Source organism: Helicoverpa armigera, chromosome 2 (genome assembly GCF_030705265.1).
Source record: "Helicoverpa armigera isolate CAAS_96S chromosome 2, ASM3070526v1, whole genome shotgun sequence".
Classification (NCBI taxonomy): Eukaryota; Metazoa; Arthropoda; class Insecta; order Lepidoptera; family Noctuidae; genus Helicoverpa; species Helicoverpa armigera.
In genome coordinates this window covers 10,323,037-10,339,153 of record NC_087121.1, presented here as the reverse complement: position 1 = coordinate 10,339,153, position 16,117 = coordinate 10,323,037, and the positions used below count along the sequence as shown (strand labels likewise).

Here is a 16,117-nt window from a genome sequence, read left to right as displayed (position 1 = left end):
TAGTGCCATGTCAAATGTTTTATTATGTTTTACTTTTTTCGCTTTTCCTATCCGAACGTGTAGATAAAATAACGGATTAAAGATACCTACCTATATATATTTTAATTCCCTCAATGATGAATCTTTAGCCCACTCTCGTCTGAACACTACGTCAGGGAAATCACATAGAATGGCGGATTCGGCTGCTCCCTAAATTACACGGCCCTGCAATTAAACTTGCTACATTAAATTTCAACTAATTAATTATATTCAGAGCTACATAATTTGTAAGAACCGAGTAGACGCCAAGTGGTTTTTCATCATTTTATTACGAAAGGTTTTGAGACGAAATGAAAGTAATTCTTTTTGATGTTGTTATTCCTTCGGGCTCTGATTAAATTAGAATCTGAGTGAAATCTCAGTACCTCCGTATTGATTGTTTTTAGATTACGTAATCAATGCCTAAACTTTGTACTTTGTACTCTGTCCACCATATTATAAAACGTTGTTTTAAAAAAGTACCAGCTTTTGTACCACCTTTAAACCACCGCACCGTCCCGAACAAAATCAGTGGACTAAAGCTATTACTAAAGCGGGTGATGTCAGATTAATCATCTATTTAGAGAGTTCGTTTTCAAACAGTACGTGATACTTAGAAACTTAAATCTTACTGTTATGAATATGCAACACTCATAGAATACCAGTGCAAACAAGAACAAACTGCTTTTCTATGACTGAAATCCTTTTGTTTGAAAGCTCATTTATAATGGCATCGGTAAAGATTTTATGTATTTTCAATATCTACAGAAACTTCCAAGGTCTTTCTAATATATCTTTATGTAGTCTTGTTATAAGATACAACTGCAATAATGTGCACTGTCCATACACTTGAAGTGGTATCTTTGAAGCATGATTACATTATCACTTTACTATCACTGATAACGACTGTTTCAATGTTAAACAGCTGCCTTTAAAACGAAGGTTATTTTACAAGTTCAATTATTTAAATTAATTGCTAAACTAAGAGTGCGTCTACACGGTGTAAGAAGCTTGCGCATATTGGGCCTCATGTGCATCTTAAAAACGTGCGAGTCCAGCGACTCACGCATGTACCAAAGCAAGATACCCACCCGCGTGCTCGTCGCTTGCGCATGTTAACTTGCTCCGGCTACATGCACCGTGTAGACGCACCCTTACAAATGTTATGTGGTATGAGTATCGTAATATCGATCTCAGTGGCGTGCACTTGGAGAGGCCTATGTCCAGCAGTGGACAGCGATAGGCTGATGATGATGAGTATCGTAAGTATAAGGTTTCTGATGTGGGCAGGGCATTCCATGAAAAGCCCTTGGCTAAGTGACAGCCACAAAGACCGATCCATCATGAGGATGGGTGACCATGTTGTCATGATGAGTTCCTCCGTGTTTCAGAAAGCACATGTCACAGTCCCGGTTATCATTTCATCATCTTTGGCACTTGTTATGGGTTGTCAAAAGCCAAATATTCGACAACCTGTCTTGCCAATTTGCCTAGATGCGCGCTACTTTTGAAACTGTGGTGCTTACCTGCATCCTGAAGGCTCCCCCCATCATAGTTGGGAAAAAGCTAGGTAGATGGTAATGACTGTACTATACTAACTTCCAGATTACGGGCTGATTTGTGAAAGTTTATAAAACCCACAAAGCGATTGCGGCTCGACCCGGGTATCGAACCGCGACAACTAGACCAACGAGGCAGTCCATAAATGCTTATCTTACACAATATATGTAAACCTTACTAGAAAAACATCTTGATTAAACCTGGACTATAAAGTCTGAAATCCCCAACCCGCATTGAGCAAGCGTAGTGATTAATGCTCAATCCTTCTCGTGTGAGAGGAGGCCTGTGCCCAGCAGTGGGGCGATAAAAAGGCTGTAACATAACATAACAAACCTTACTAACACTGTAACTGTCTGTCCATTAAGTAGGTCTACTTCCTATTTAAATGAGTCACACAGATCGTCGTCCAGGGCCTAAGAAAGGACATAGGCTAGTTTTTACCGGTGTGCGGGAAGTGATTACGTGGGACGCGAGTGAAACCGCGGGGCACAACTAGTGATGATTTCTAGCTGTAGTATTTCCCCGTGAAGTACATGTTCAGTAGAGAATTTAAAGTGGCTCTGATTCATGGCAGGCGGGTGGAAATATCTCAAGTGCTAGTTAATATATTAGTGATTAGAAAATGATCGTGATCGGGGATCAATATAAGTACTGTCACTATCAAAAGTTTTTCTAAAAATATTTTACTATACGATTTAGCATCAAAATAATTAATTCACATTCTTTATCGATGATAAAAATAAAAAATATTGGCACTCTACCGACTAAACAGTGCCTACAGTTAGCACGATGGTTTTTCTTTAAGAAAATTGACATAATGAAAGCTTTTATTTGGTCTGCTACCGATCAAATATCCGATATTTGTTATGTGCGTACCACGATCCATTCCTACACTGCGGATTTATGAGCCCAAACTAACTATCGACTAAAGTCTGTACCGTGGAGAACCACTACAAAAAGTTTTAACAAATGATTAGTTGAGATCAAAGATTCACTTTACTGAAGTGCGAACATACGCGTGTTCGCCCTTACAGGTATACTGCCATACACTAAGAATAGTTTCAAGCTGCAAAACATGAGTATTCAAAAAATTAGACATACCTAGTTCTTTTGTCATATCCCCCATTTTTATTTGATATTATGTTTGTAGTATGTTTTCATCTAGAAGAGTATGACTCTTCCATCTGCCAAGAATGGTCTCGATCTCACAAGTAATATTTTTTAACTGTATCGATTATTATCACTTAGTCTCTCCATAGCAGTGGTTCTTAACCGGTGGTCCGCGGACCACTGGTGGTCCCTGGAGGCATTCCAAGTGGTCCGCGAAGCTTAGCTTCGCGACTTTGCTATACGTTATCTAACTGAATTTTTATCGACTTATAATTGCGAGCGGTGGTTTTCGCATGGACGTACATATGTCGGGTGTGTCGTACCTAGTCCCACCATTCATGAAAATGTATGTTTGGGCTACATTTTACGTAATATTTGGTTGAAGTCCGATAAAAATTTTGCGCTCGCTTCGCTCGCGTATTCAGAAACTATATGCCCTTACTTTTGCATTTGTCAACAAACAAAAAGTTAAGTACGTTTGGGCTACATTTTACGTAATATTTGGTTTAAGTCCGATAAAAATTTCGCGCTCGCTTCGCTCGCGCATTTGGAAACTACTTAGGCTAGTGTTTCTTTATTTGCATTTGCTTACCTACACAACTGCCAACATGCGTTTAGCTCTGAGTAGAACTGACCCAAAATACAGATTATTTTTGATAAATAATAAAGAAATGAGTGCTAATTTAGGTAAACCTATGAGGTGGTCCCCGGCAAGACAAAATTTAGTTAAAGTGGTCCCTCGTGTCAAAAAGGTTAAGAACCACTGCTCCATAGTTTCTTTGCCCCCTTTTCCTCTATATCCATCCAAATTCCTCCCAACATGGTCCTCATTCCTTGGCATCACACGTCGAATAGTTTTTCGTTTATTAGTACAACTTTCAAACGTCGTTTAGTAAAAGTTAAAAGTAAAAAAAAAAGGGAAGCTATAGTAAAATGCATCAATACGTGACTCAAAACAAAACACTCGACGTGCAATCAGTACTTGTAATAATTACTGGTATATAAACGTACTTCCCTAAACAAGGGCATGACAATCCATCATGGAGGGTCTCAAAGTGTACGCGGTGCTACTCAGTGTCGTCGCCGCAGCTCTGGCGTGTGACTTGAGGGAATCAGCAGCAGACATAGCAAGGAAAACAGAAGTCGAAACATACATTAATGATACTAGACCTACAGTACTTGCTAATCAAAAGTACAGGTTGCAGTACCATGTCGCACCCCCTGTCGGCTGGATGAACGATCCTAATGGATTCTCCTACTTCAAAGACCATTATCATCTGTTCTACCAGTTTTACCCCTTTGATACTTCTACAGGTCGTATACACTGGGGACATGTGATAAGTAAAGATCTAGTTACGTGGGAACAATTGCCGGTTGCCTTGGTTCCGGAAGAAGAACAGTGTTTCTCAGGCAGTGCCATTGAAAAGGAAGGTACGTTAGTCCTTATGTACACTGCACACAAAAATATTTCAGGAGTTGTCAACGAATCACAATATCTCGCATTCAGCAACGACGGAGTTGTATTTAACAAATACGTTAAAAACCCCGTTATTTCGTTCACACCCGACAACTCTCCTGATTTTCGGGATCCCAAAGTATGGAAGTATGGTGAATATTACTACGTAGTTACGGGTAGCAGAACTTCCGATGCTAAAGGCAGGGTTATCCTATATAGGTCGAAGGACCTCGGATTTTGGGAATATGTAAGCGAAATTGGCAAATCCAACGGCGATTTGGGTTTCATGTGGGAGTGTCCTGACTTTTTCGAATTGAATGGTAGCTTTGTCTTACTTATGTCTCCACAAGGTATTGAAAACAAGACTACTGACAGGTATCAGAATCAGTTCCAGACAGGGTACATTATTGGAAGCTTCGATCATTCATCTGGTAAATTTCAAGAACGAGTACCTTTTCAAGAAATTGACTATGGTCATGACTTTTACGCCACCCAAACGATGGAACATGAGGGCCACAGGTATTTAATTGCATGGATGGGGACTTGGAATGCGGATTACCCTGAGCGGGCACATGGGTGGGCGGGAGCTATGACCATAATTAGAGAGCTGACATTAAAAGGAGACCGTATCCTGATGAAACCAATTGACGCGATCACAAGTCTCCGAGGGTCAAAGGCTCATGATGGACCTCTGGAACCCGAAGGCATAATTGCATTGAACAAAACGGGAGAGCTACTTCTGAATGTTAATTTGACTCAAGATCTCACTTTGAACATTAAAGGAGAAGCCGACGAGTCTCTGGTAGTTCTGAAGTGGGATACTGCTACTGGGAAGGTTGTGCTGGATAGGAAAGGCGTGGTCAGGCAAAGCGAGTGGATACCGACATCATCATCGACGGCCTGGCGAATCTTTTTGGACGCTAGTTCTATAGAGGTGTTCTGTGGTGAAGGTGAAATGGTGTTCAGTTCAAGAGTTTATCCTGAGGGAATGTGGCGAGTGATCAATTCCGGCACTGAAGCTGTAAATGTTATGGCTTATGAGTTGAACAGAAGTGTCCCAATGTAAAATGCCCTATTGCCAATAGTTGTGAGATCGTTATTTTGTTCTAAACTTTTTTAAGTTAAAAATGTTGAACTAACGGTAATGTCCTAATAATTATTTCTAACTTTAGTTTCAGTATATTTATAAAGTTTCCATGAGGATTAAATATGCGTATTTTTCTAATTTATTGTTATTTTTTTCTAGAAATTAACATTTATAATCGTATGTAATGTTATTTTTAATAAACGTGATTATATAATCATTGTTTTTCTTATCTTTACCATACCAATACTGTAACACTGTTACAGCCTTTTTATCGTCCCACTGTTGGGCACAGGCCTCCTCTCACTTGGAGAAGGATTGAGCATCAATCACCACGCTTGCTCAATGCGGGTTGGTGATTTCAGACTTAATAGTCCAGGTTTTCTCAAGATGTTTTCCTTCACCTTTTTTCAGCCATTGGTGTCCAAGATATACTTAGAAAGTACATACAAACTTAGAAAAGTTGCATTGGTACTTGCCTGACCTGGAATCGAACCCACACCCTCATACTCGAGAGGTTGGTTCTTTGCCCACTAGGCCACCACGACTTTTTTTGATACCAATACTAGAAAGCTAAAAAGTTCAATTGTTTGTATATCAGGAAGTACTTATCTGGTTTGATCTTTGAGGGGGGAGAAGGGGGTGAAGTCCTCATGGACTTCCTCCGTCTGGGGAGAGATCAGTTTTCAGCCAAGTATCATCAAAAAGAAAAATTTTGGATGTCGTAAAACACTTTTTTAAATCCAACTATCTGTAGACTGACATATTATTATGTAAACAAAATGAATAATATAAATGATAAATATACTGTATTATGGATAATCTCCTCATCCTACAGCCAAGTGCTATATCATCTCGTTGTAAACCTACATAGGCTTTTGATTCTGGATTTAATGACTTCCCAGGTTTGGAAATTGCAACTAGGAAGCAAAATCTCTTTGCATACCTAGATGATTCCGAGCCATGGGAGAACATTTCATGGTTAATTTAGATTTAGAGTACTAGTCAAATATATATTTTAAGGTTTTTTTATCTTTTTGTGTAAGTGTTGGCCAAATCCTCCTATTTTTAGATAAGTAAACCCATATCATCGATATAGGTTTTTGAGATGCAAAGAGATTTAGTGTCAATAAATATTCTGTCTTGCGATGGAACTAATTATATTATAATAACTAAGCAGATGGTATATATCTAGTAATAACTGGGATGAGAGGATCAAACCTTCACCTACATCAGCAGGTCGGTCCGAGGATAGGTCACCATCTACTGTCTGATGAACAAATATTTGGATTATTACACTAAAGAACTCCGAGAGTCAATGCTACCTACATAGACTCTGGAAGTTCTTTAGTATCAGAAATAAAAATATTAATTTTGTCGAGGGTAATTGTGTACACCTAACTATGCCATGAAGATTCGTTTCAAGCAAACATCTACTTTTGATGGAGCTGACCATCACTTACTGAGAAGCTAGGAAAAAGCTAGGCAAAATGCAAAAGTATATAGATGTGCTTAAAAGAACGCATATTAACAATATTATTATTATCAAAGTAGTTCAGACGCAGACGACATACGAACACACAACAAGTCTACAGTGTAGATAACATGCAACACTTTGACATGCGTTATATCATCGTATCAAAAAACAAAGCACTTGAAATTGCTTATCACTTCCAAAAACTGGTATATAAAAAGATTACCACACGAGATGAAATATCAATCCATAATGGCTCGTTTAAACCTACTGGTGGTGTTCCTGTGTCTGATCGCCATAGTGCTCTCAAAGACGGTTAGACACAATGACGCGATATCGGAGTTAGAAGCGTACATTGAAGAGAAGAAGGCTGAAATCAACCCAAGATACCGACTGCAGTACCACGTGGCGCCTCCAGTGGGGTGGATGAACGACCCAAATGGATTTTCATACTACAAAGGAGAATATCATCTGTTCTACCAATTTTATCCGTACGACAGCCAGTGGGGGCCCATGCACTGGGGTCACGTGGCGAGCCCTAACCTTGTAGACTGGAGACAACTCCCGACAGCGTTGATTCCCGAAGATGAAATGTGCTTCTCAGGCAGTGCCACCGTGAAAGATGATGAGCTAGTTCTTATGTACACGGGGCGCTTAGTAACCGCGGAAGAGCCTTATTTCAATGAAACTCAGTTTTTGGCATTCAGTGATGATGGCGTGAAATTCCACAAATATGAAGGTAACCCAGTGTTGGGTTCAGCACCAAACGGATCCCCAGACTTTAGGGACCCAAAAGTATGGAAGCACGGTGATCACTGGTACGTTGTGATTGGAAGCAAGACATCAGATGAAAAAGGCAGGGTCCTGCTTTACAGATCGCTGGATATGTACAACTGGGAATTCTTGAGTGTCATAGGAGAGTCTACAGGCGAAATGGGTTATATGTGGGAGTGCCCTGATTTCTTCGAGCTTAAAGGAAAACACATTCTGTTGTTTTCCCCGCAGGGCATGGTTCCGCAAGGAGACAGATACAAGAATACTCACCAAACAGGTTATATCATCGGCAGTTTCAACTACGAAACTTTTGAATTTATTCCTGAAGTTAGTTTTCAAGAAATTGACTTTGGCCATGACTTTTACGCCACCCAAACTACGGAGCATGATGGCAAGAGGTACCTGATCGCATGGTTTGGAATGTGGGAGGTCCCCTATCCAGAAGACGTCGATGGCTGGGCAGGAGCCATGACGATCTTCAGAGAACTCAAGTTAGTTGGAAACCGCCTTTTAATGAAGCCTGTAGAAACAATGACCAGTTTGAGAGAAGATACGGTTTTCGAAGGGAAGCTAGCTGAAAACGTAGCAATCCAGTTTGATAAAACGGGAGAACTTCTTGTCAATGGTGATTTGAGCCAGAAAATTGAGTTAGAAATTAAAGGAAGCGACGGTGGCGGTCAAGTATCTCTTCGATGGGATCCTGAGGTTCGTAAGGTCGTAGTGGATAGAGAAGGAGACATCAGGCAGGTGGAGTGGCTTCCTCTGGGCTCCGAACAGTGGAGGATATTTTTGGATGCGTCTTCTCTGGAGCTATTCTGTGGAGAGGGCGAGGTAGTATTCAGTTCCCGAGTATACCCTGATGGAGGATGGAAAGTTACCAACCTTAGTCCTCAAACTTTAGATGTTGTAGCTTATAAATTAAGAAGAAGTGTTCCTGAATAAGTCATAAATATTCCTATTTAGGTGACATCATTTTGAGGTCGATAGTACATAAAATTAAATTGTGATAAATATTGAAAATTCTCATATGTTGGTTGTTGATGTATTTATTTAAATTAAAATAAATGTTTATATTGTTCATAACTATTTTTATTTTCTTTGTCGGCTTCCGTTCAAACGGATGCAGCTCAGCACCAGTAGTTTCTGAGCTTAGCATGTACAAACAAAGTTTGAAATTTGTATTTAAAAACTGGCAATTAGCGATATTTTCATATTGGAACTGTGACAGGCAGACAGATAAGGTAGACTAACATTCGGATTTAAATATTAGTAAGTACAAGAACGCGCGCATACTGCAAAGATCTAGTCAGCCAATAGTTGATTTTTGCTCATAAATTAGTATAAAGAATAATGGAAGTACACAACGATTAGCTATTTGTTCAGTGTGCGCGCAGGCTTATGTATGTGAAGAAGATTTCTCTGCATTGACAGGGAGATATTTTCTGATTCTGTTATCCTTATCGATATCAATTTTTAAGAATACCTACAGATACACCTGTTAATCTTCTCGCGATGATACGTGACACATATCTTATGTCATTCACTTACAAGATTACGCGACACACACGGTAGTGTATCTATCAGTCAAGATAAGACGACAAAGGTAATTTTAATATTTAATCATAGTACCTACTATACTACCTACCTAATATACAGTACCTACTGTGGGACCGGGAGATTCTTGATTACAAAATCAAATCAAATAAAAAACTTGATTTTTATATCTTGATGTTTATTGTACGACCTATATGGGCGAAGTGATAATCTCAGTATGAAAATATCTTTTTGTTAATTATCTACCGACATCGTCTGCCTAGGATTAAAAAAAAAGTTTTTCATTGTTCATAGGCATATTTAAAAAAAAAACCTTTGACTTTGTCGTTTTTTTGGTTTGTGCTGAAATTACTTTTCTTTCTGTCCATTCTCCATTCTGGGCTTCAAAATTTGACAAATCTGGATACATAAACGGAAGATATAAAAATGTATACTCGTATCATCATCATCTTCGGAGCCTTTTTCCCAACTATGTTGGGGTTGGCTTCCAGTCTAACCGGATGCAGCTGAGTACCAGTGCTTTTATACTCGTATATCCCCATCATATATCCTAATAAGCTTTTATTATACTAAGAAGTATTATATCTTAGACACCAATGACTGATTAAACGCGAAGGCCAACATCTCGAGGAAACCTGGACTGTAAAGTCTGAAATCACCAACCCGCATTGACAAAGCGTGGTGGCAAGATAAAACAAGCTGATGACGTTTTGTTCGCATGCATGGTATGATATCGGTATTTTAAAGTGTGTAGGCGGTACCTATACAATGTCCGTGGAGGTTGAAACCACAGGAATCTGCTATAACATACAATTAAATAGTAGTTGTAACAATTAGGTAAACAAATATATCTGGTGCATACAGATTGGAATCCGGTTGCATCATTAATTAGCTTAGCAGCGTGATTTGTTTGTGGTTAATCATCATTAGTTCCAAACGATGAGGGTTTGGTTTTGAATTGCAAAAGCTTTAGTATTAGTTATCCTAGTACTATTTACAGTTAGAATATTTCAATATTTACTAATATTAACAACTAGCTGGTTTCCCGCGGTTTCTCTCGCGGCCCGAGAGAGCTGCCCGCTCCCGGATAAATTATTGTTTATCCGTTGTCTGTGCTATTTAGAAAACATAAGAATAACCTGTGTCATACTGATAGATGTCATATTACTCTATGTACACGACTGGTGTTACATAAATGTTTTATTTAAAACCAGGACCAACCACAGAAAAGTTTCGGAGCCTTTACAAAGACGGTAAAAACAAATACGCAAAAAAAGTGCCTGGTCTGGAGTCGACCATGGATTATCTATCTACGGGAAAACAAAATACTAATAAAGTTTTACTATTCACACAAATGTAACAGACAGCTATTTTAAATCAAAGCGACATTTTATCGCAGAATGTATTTGAACAAGATGAACGATTCGCGTTTCGCCCGCGGCGCATAAAAATGTAAAATATCCCGTTGCAAGTTGTCATGTGGGACACAATACGATAGTGATTTATTATTATTTATAGGATTTGTGAAAGTTTTGTGATAAATCGCTACATTTTCCAACCGCTGTTAGAATATGAATTTATTTTTTGTACCCAGGTACTAGAACTAGATATAAGTTTTATAGATAGGACTCAGGTAACAAATCTATGAACAAAATATTGTATTACAATGTGCTTCAATTCTAAACATATTCTACAACGAAATCAAAATTAATACATAACTAAAAATATTACTAACACAACAAATTAGGCATGTCGTTGGTTCATCGTCTTCACAAAAAAAACAAGTTCGTCACTTAATTTGCCTTGCGCTTTTTTTTTAGAGTGTAAGCTACCACATGGAGAGACTGAGGACCCCTGTTAGATACTCGCCATTCACCAAGAGGGTAAACCCTGGAACTAAACACTACTTCACCTTCACCGCAAAACAGTTCGAAAGAGCTGGTATCCAAGAAGATTCTCCAAATGACAGTATCGAGCGGTTCCCACCCCACCTGTCTGATTTCCCCCATTCTATCCACCACCATTTTACCCTCATCCAGACTCCAGCGCACCGATAGTCTATCGCCACCGAGAGTACCCGTAATTTCCAATTCAATATTTTCAGTCAAATCCAAGTTCACAATAATCTCTCCAGTCTTCTCAAATTCTATGGAAGCATTGTGATGAAATTCACCTTCTAAAATAGTTTCTTCTCTGAGGCTAGTTATCGCTTCAACAGGCTTCATTAAGATGCGACTGCCAACTAAATCCAGTTCGCGTACTAGCGTCATGGCGCCGACCCAACCGTCGGCATCTTCAGGATGGACAGACTCCCACATCCCAAACCATGCAATCAGATATCTTTTGCCATTTCTCTCAGCTGTATGCGTGGCGTAAAAATCGTGGCCGTAATCTAATTCTTGGAAGCCGACTTCTTGTTTGAATTGACATGTGGCGTAACTAAACGTGCCAACAATGTACCCTGTCTGACAAGTATTTTTGAATCTGTCTCCGGATGGGATTATGCCTCGCGGGGAAATCATGAGGATAAATTTTCCGTTGATTTCGAAGAAGTCGGGCCACTCCCACATATTGCCCAAGGCTCCGCTGGACTCAGCCAAGACGCTTTGGAATTGCCAATGAATCATATCTGTAGACCTGTAGAGTATCGCCGCGCCCCTTTGGTCTCTAGTCTTGCTGCCGAGGACCACGTACCAGTGCATACCGTGCCGCCACACTTTGGGATCTCTGAAGTCTTGAGTGCCTGGTGGAGGCTTTATGGCGATAGGATTGCCTTTGTACTTGTGGAAGTCTACGCCGTCAACACTGAACGCCAGATATTGTGATTCATTGTAGAAAGGTGGATTTTTCGTCGATTGATGCGCTGTGTACATGAGGACCATGATGCCTTGGTTATCGATGGCACTGCCCGAGAAACATTGTTCGTCTGCGGGCCGTAGCGCAGTGGGAAGCGGTCTCCAGTCGATTAGATTGGTGCTCGCCACGTGACCCCAATGCATAGGACCCCACTGGGTGTCGTAGGGGTAATATTGGTAGAACAGGTGATATTCTTCTTTGTAAAACAGGAATCCGTTGGGGCCGTTCATCCAGCCGACTGGTGGCGTGATGTGGTAATGCAGCTTGTACCTGTGGTTAACTGTCGCCACTGCTTCTGTGATGTACATTTCTAGTTCAGATTTATCCAACATTTCTTTTAGGGTGTCCAGGTGAACAGAAGTGAGGAGACTTATCATTATCACGTTTGTACTAAGTAGATTCATTTTTAATTATAGAAATATTATGCGTGTGTTCAGATCGCTGTCGGTAACTAAATGTGCGATGTAGGGCAAGTCAGAATGAGAGCTCGTCTATTTTCTTCATTGTTTTAGTTTTGAATGAATCGTATCATGCATTGAATCATTATTTTTATGGGCAAATACAATCGACTGTAGATGATGATGATGATGTAATTAACTATTATAATTATATAAATTAACTTCTACGTGAACTGCATTTGCGGCGGGCGCTTGATGAATCATAGCTATGCTTTTCAGCTTACGAATTAACTATTATTACAAAAGCTTTTACGAAAGGTTCTGTTGATGAAAGTTACTGGGAAGTTTTATCATCTAATGGTAAAGCAATGATTACTAGACACCTTGTACCGCCGCGAAACCAGCGCTCGACCGGCCGGTCGATCGGTAGTCGTCAATGCTAGTCATCCACCTTTATACGTTTAGCTCCAATACTAAAAGCGTACATCAAAAACATTTATAAAATACATGAAAAAATGAAACAATACAAAATATAATACAAATACAGGAAAATATTTCAACTTCCCTCCGAGACTAAGAAGCAACATTTCAAAAAATCTTCAGATGTAAAACATTCGCTGAAACTTTTCATTATAAGACATTTAAAAAACAAAATTTCGACCTTAACTTCTGAGGCATAAAGTTGAAAAAAGGGCGAAGAATTCATTTCACATTTCACTGCTATGGGAATCTTCAAAACGGTATTTCGTTATTGCTAGCGACAGTTTTTAAAAATGCCTGCGACAATTATTGAGTAAACAAATTCCTTTTGAGCAAATATCTCGATGATGAAGTTTTGATTAATAAGCCAATTTAATTAAAAGCTTGCTTTGAAGATGTTTGCGAAGACATTTTTGCTATTGGTCTTGCTGGAAATAGAATCAGTATAAATTTGTTGGCCAAACATAAGTAAGACCTACTTGAATAGTCTACAGTCTGCGCAGTTAAAAGTTTAGGCAAACAAAATATAAATATACGTAAATAAACCTTTAATTAAATAAAATTATAAATTGTTATAAAATATTAACATTAACAAAGTTATTCTGACTTCTTCACACGTTCTTACTCTAAGTCCTAAGTAATAGTTTTCCACAGAGTACTTTTAGTATATAATGTTATGAAGTTATGATGGCCCAGTGGTTAAAGCACCAGCCTCTCCAGTCTGAGAGTGCGGGTCCGATTCCGGGTCAGATAAGCACCAATGCAACTTTACTAAGTTATACGTATTTCGTTAGTCTATCTTTGACACTATAATGACTAATTAATTAAAGTTGAAAGAAAACATCTGACGAAAACATGGATTATGAAGTGTGAAATCACCAACCCACATTCAGCAAGCGTGGTGATTAACGCTCAATCCTTCTCTGTATGGGAGGAGGCCTGTGCCCAGCAGTGGGACGGTAAAAAAGGCTGACGATGATCTAGGTAGGATAGAATAATTATCCACTTCAATAATCCAGAGTTTGAATACGCAAGAGAAAGAGTATTAAAGTTATAATGACAGCCATTAAGTTACTAACGACGAAAGAGATAATTCCGTGGGACAGTTATACAAAATGCGGATCGTTTTAACTTTATAGCCTTCGTGGCTACGCTGCTTGCATTTAGATTAGTCATCATTACCTACTTTACTGTTTCTAAGAGTATCTACCTGGTTTGGTTATTTTGGGAACACAAAAATATCAATTCTCTATTAAAAAAAATCATGTTATCATCCTATATTAAAATCTAAATGAAAAGAACAGACGTCTATCTAAAGTTTCACAATACATAGTTCAAATCGAAATAAAAAATATTGATTAAAACGTGACGAATTCATCAATTGAAGTCTCGATTAAAACGAAACATCTGAAAAACTTTGTACTGTAGCCCAAACAGCTGAAAATGATCCTTTTTGATGTTAAATATTTGTTAGATATCTCATTTCGAAGGTTTTTCAAAAGAAAGAATTTAAAATTATTTCTTTAGTTTGGGTTTGGCATTTAAATTATCTCAATGTAGAAACTTTGATTTTGAGGTAACAAATACAATAAACTACTACTATAATGCGGCTCCAATCGCGTGTCTAGGGACCTTTTTCGTTACGAATGTACGTATGTCGTTTAAAATGTGTTTAGTTAGCTGTTATAGTGTTTCACTGTTCGTAAGTTAAAATCAAATAAGTAGACTGAAAAACTATTCAATTTTTTTCAATCGACATAAAATTACTAGAATTGAATTCAGTTTTTGGGAAATCTCACTCATACTGACAAAATTGTACACACTGCAAACTTTATGTGCATACGTAGGCTGATAGTTTGTTTGAGCTCATAAGTGTGTTTGAAGATGAATGATAGTACGCACATTACAAATACCTGACGTATTTAGCCGGTATTATTTGGTTGCAATCAAGACAATCTTAAAAAAAAATGCCAACCATCGGGTTGACTGTAGGCCGTCTATTCTAAAGCTTTAGATTAAAAACTCCTGACTGAAATACGTATATGTGACTAATTGCCACTCTCTGTCAAAAGGGGCTGACTTTACTAATTACGAAATTGTTTGCCTACAGTTTCGTAGATAAATAATAATGTTTTGAGAAGCACTGCGAAGTTTCAAACTGACGGAAGTGACAGGGAATGTACCTACTATTTTCTATTTTACTTAAGCAAGTGCAAGGAAAGAGTTTAGGTACATAGGTAGGTATTATACGAAGGATTCAGATTTATTCACCGCGCTAGTCTAGTGGTAGCAAGAGCGACTGCTGTAGAGGGGACAGGGGTCCCGGGTTCGATTCCTGAATAGCTTTGAAACTTTACAAAGCAGCACTGAGTCTGGAAATTGGAAGTGTTTAACTACACCAGCTGATACCAGGTTGGCGTTGCTAAAATTTCACGTCAGAGACCGTCAAGCGGATTTGAGAAAACTCTGACACTAGAGCTTGTAAGGTTATGAAATCTACAGCTGACTCGATATGACGACGAGTAGGTATTCCAACAGACAAGTTAAACTATTTTGTCTTTAAAAATAATTCATCAACGTGCATTTTATTTTTTCGTTTCTGTCGTCTAGATGTCTTTTTGCTTTTATAAATTATATACAAAATGAACCCTTTTGAGTGGGCCAAGATCTCCGGTGTCAGGATATTAGAACTTCAAAAAGAATGACGAAATTGTACGGACGCAAGATTTTTGAGAAAATTCGCTTTGAACTGTTTTGATGGACGGGTTTCCAAGAAATTTTGTGGCTTCGTAAATTTTTATTTCTATTTTTAGTTGTCTAATTGGGTGAGCAGTAGGTATATTGATAGCTTATCTCTAAAATAGTTCGTGTAAGGTTTGATTCCATATAGTACAGGTAGGTAATATGATGTGTATGTATAAGTATACCTAACGTTGATAGGCACCTAATGCACCTTTATCTTACTAAGCATTTTATAGCAAAAACATTTGATTTAACTTTTGCATATCGCACATTACTCTTAAAGTTTACACCCCAAAGTTAGGTACTTATAACTAAACTTTCCTAACATAATCGTTAACCAGTTTTGGTCGACGTCAGCATTTCAGAACTGTGTACCTGAAAGTCTGCCTCTCAGAAGATCTGAATAAGCGGATTGGAAGGTAAGTGCTTAGTTAAGGCTTGCACGTGACTCGTCGACTGTTGTAATTTTGCTGAAAATACGTTGGCTCAGTCTTACGTGAAATGAATCGTGTTTTTGAGGTTGAGAGGTTGTTGTACTCTGTGGAAGATAATTTTGTTTTTATTTTTGAAGCTGTTTCTGTTTTTACTAGGTCCTTTTGTAATATTTTAAA

General features: G+C 38.6%; 2 protein-coding genes across 2 annotated transcripts; one reads left to right on the top strand and one right to left on the bottom strand.

Moving 5' to 3' along the window:
• Positions 1-3,684: 3,684 nt before the first annotated feature.
• On the top strand, positions 3,685-8,559 carry LOC110378667 (uncharacterized). Its single transcript, XM_021338033.3, has 2 exons — positions 3,685-5,125; positions 6,975-8,559. Exons 1-2 carry the CDS (start codon positions 3,729-3,731, stop codon positions 8,416-8,418), a joined length of 2,841 nt encoding a protein of 946 aa, XP_021193708.3. The 5' UTR covers positions 3,685-3,728; the 3' UTR covers positions 8,419-8,559.
• A 2,179-nt stretch (positions 8,560-10,738) lies between these two features.
• On the bottom strand, positions 10,739-12,230 carry LOC110379068 (sucrose-6-phosphate hydrolase). The gene has a single exon (XM_021338573.3). It carries the CDS (start codon positions 12,216-12,218, stop codon positions 10,824-10,826), a length of 1,395 nt encoding a protein of 464 aa, XP_021194248.1. The 5' UTR covers positions 12,219-12,230; the 3' UTR covers positions 10,739-10,823.
• Between the last annotated feature and the right edge of the window lie 3,887 nt (positions 12,231-16,117).

Excerpts from the sequence above, each read along its gene's own strand:
- LOC110378667 (XM_021338033.3), top strand. The coding sequence starts at position 3,729 with ATGGAGGGTCTCAAAGTGTACGCGGTGCTACTCAGTGTCGTCGCCGCA. Across the intron at positions 5,126-6,974 it reads TTCAGTTCAAGAGTTTATCC|GGTGGTGTTCCTGTGTCTGA; the intron begins TGAGGGAATGTG and ends TTTAAACCTACT.
- LOC110379068 (XM_021338573.3), bottom strand. The coding sequence starts at position 12,218 with ATGTTGGATAAATCTGAACTAGAAATGTACATCACAGAAGCAGTGGCG.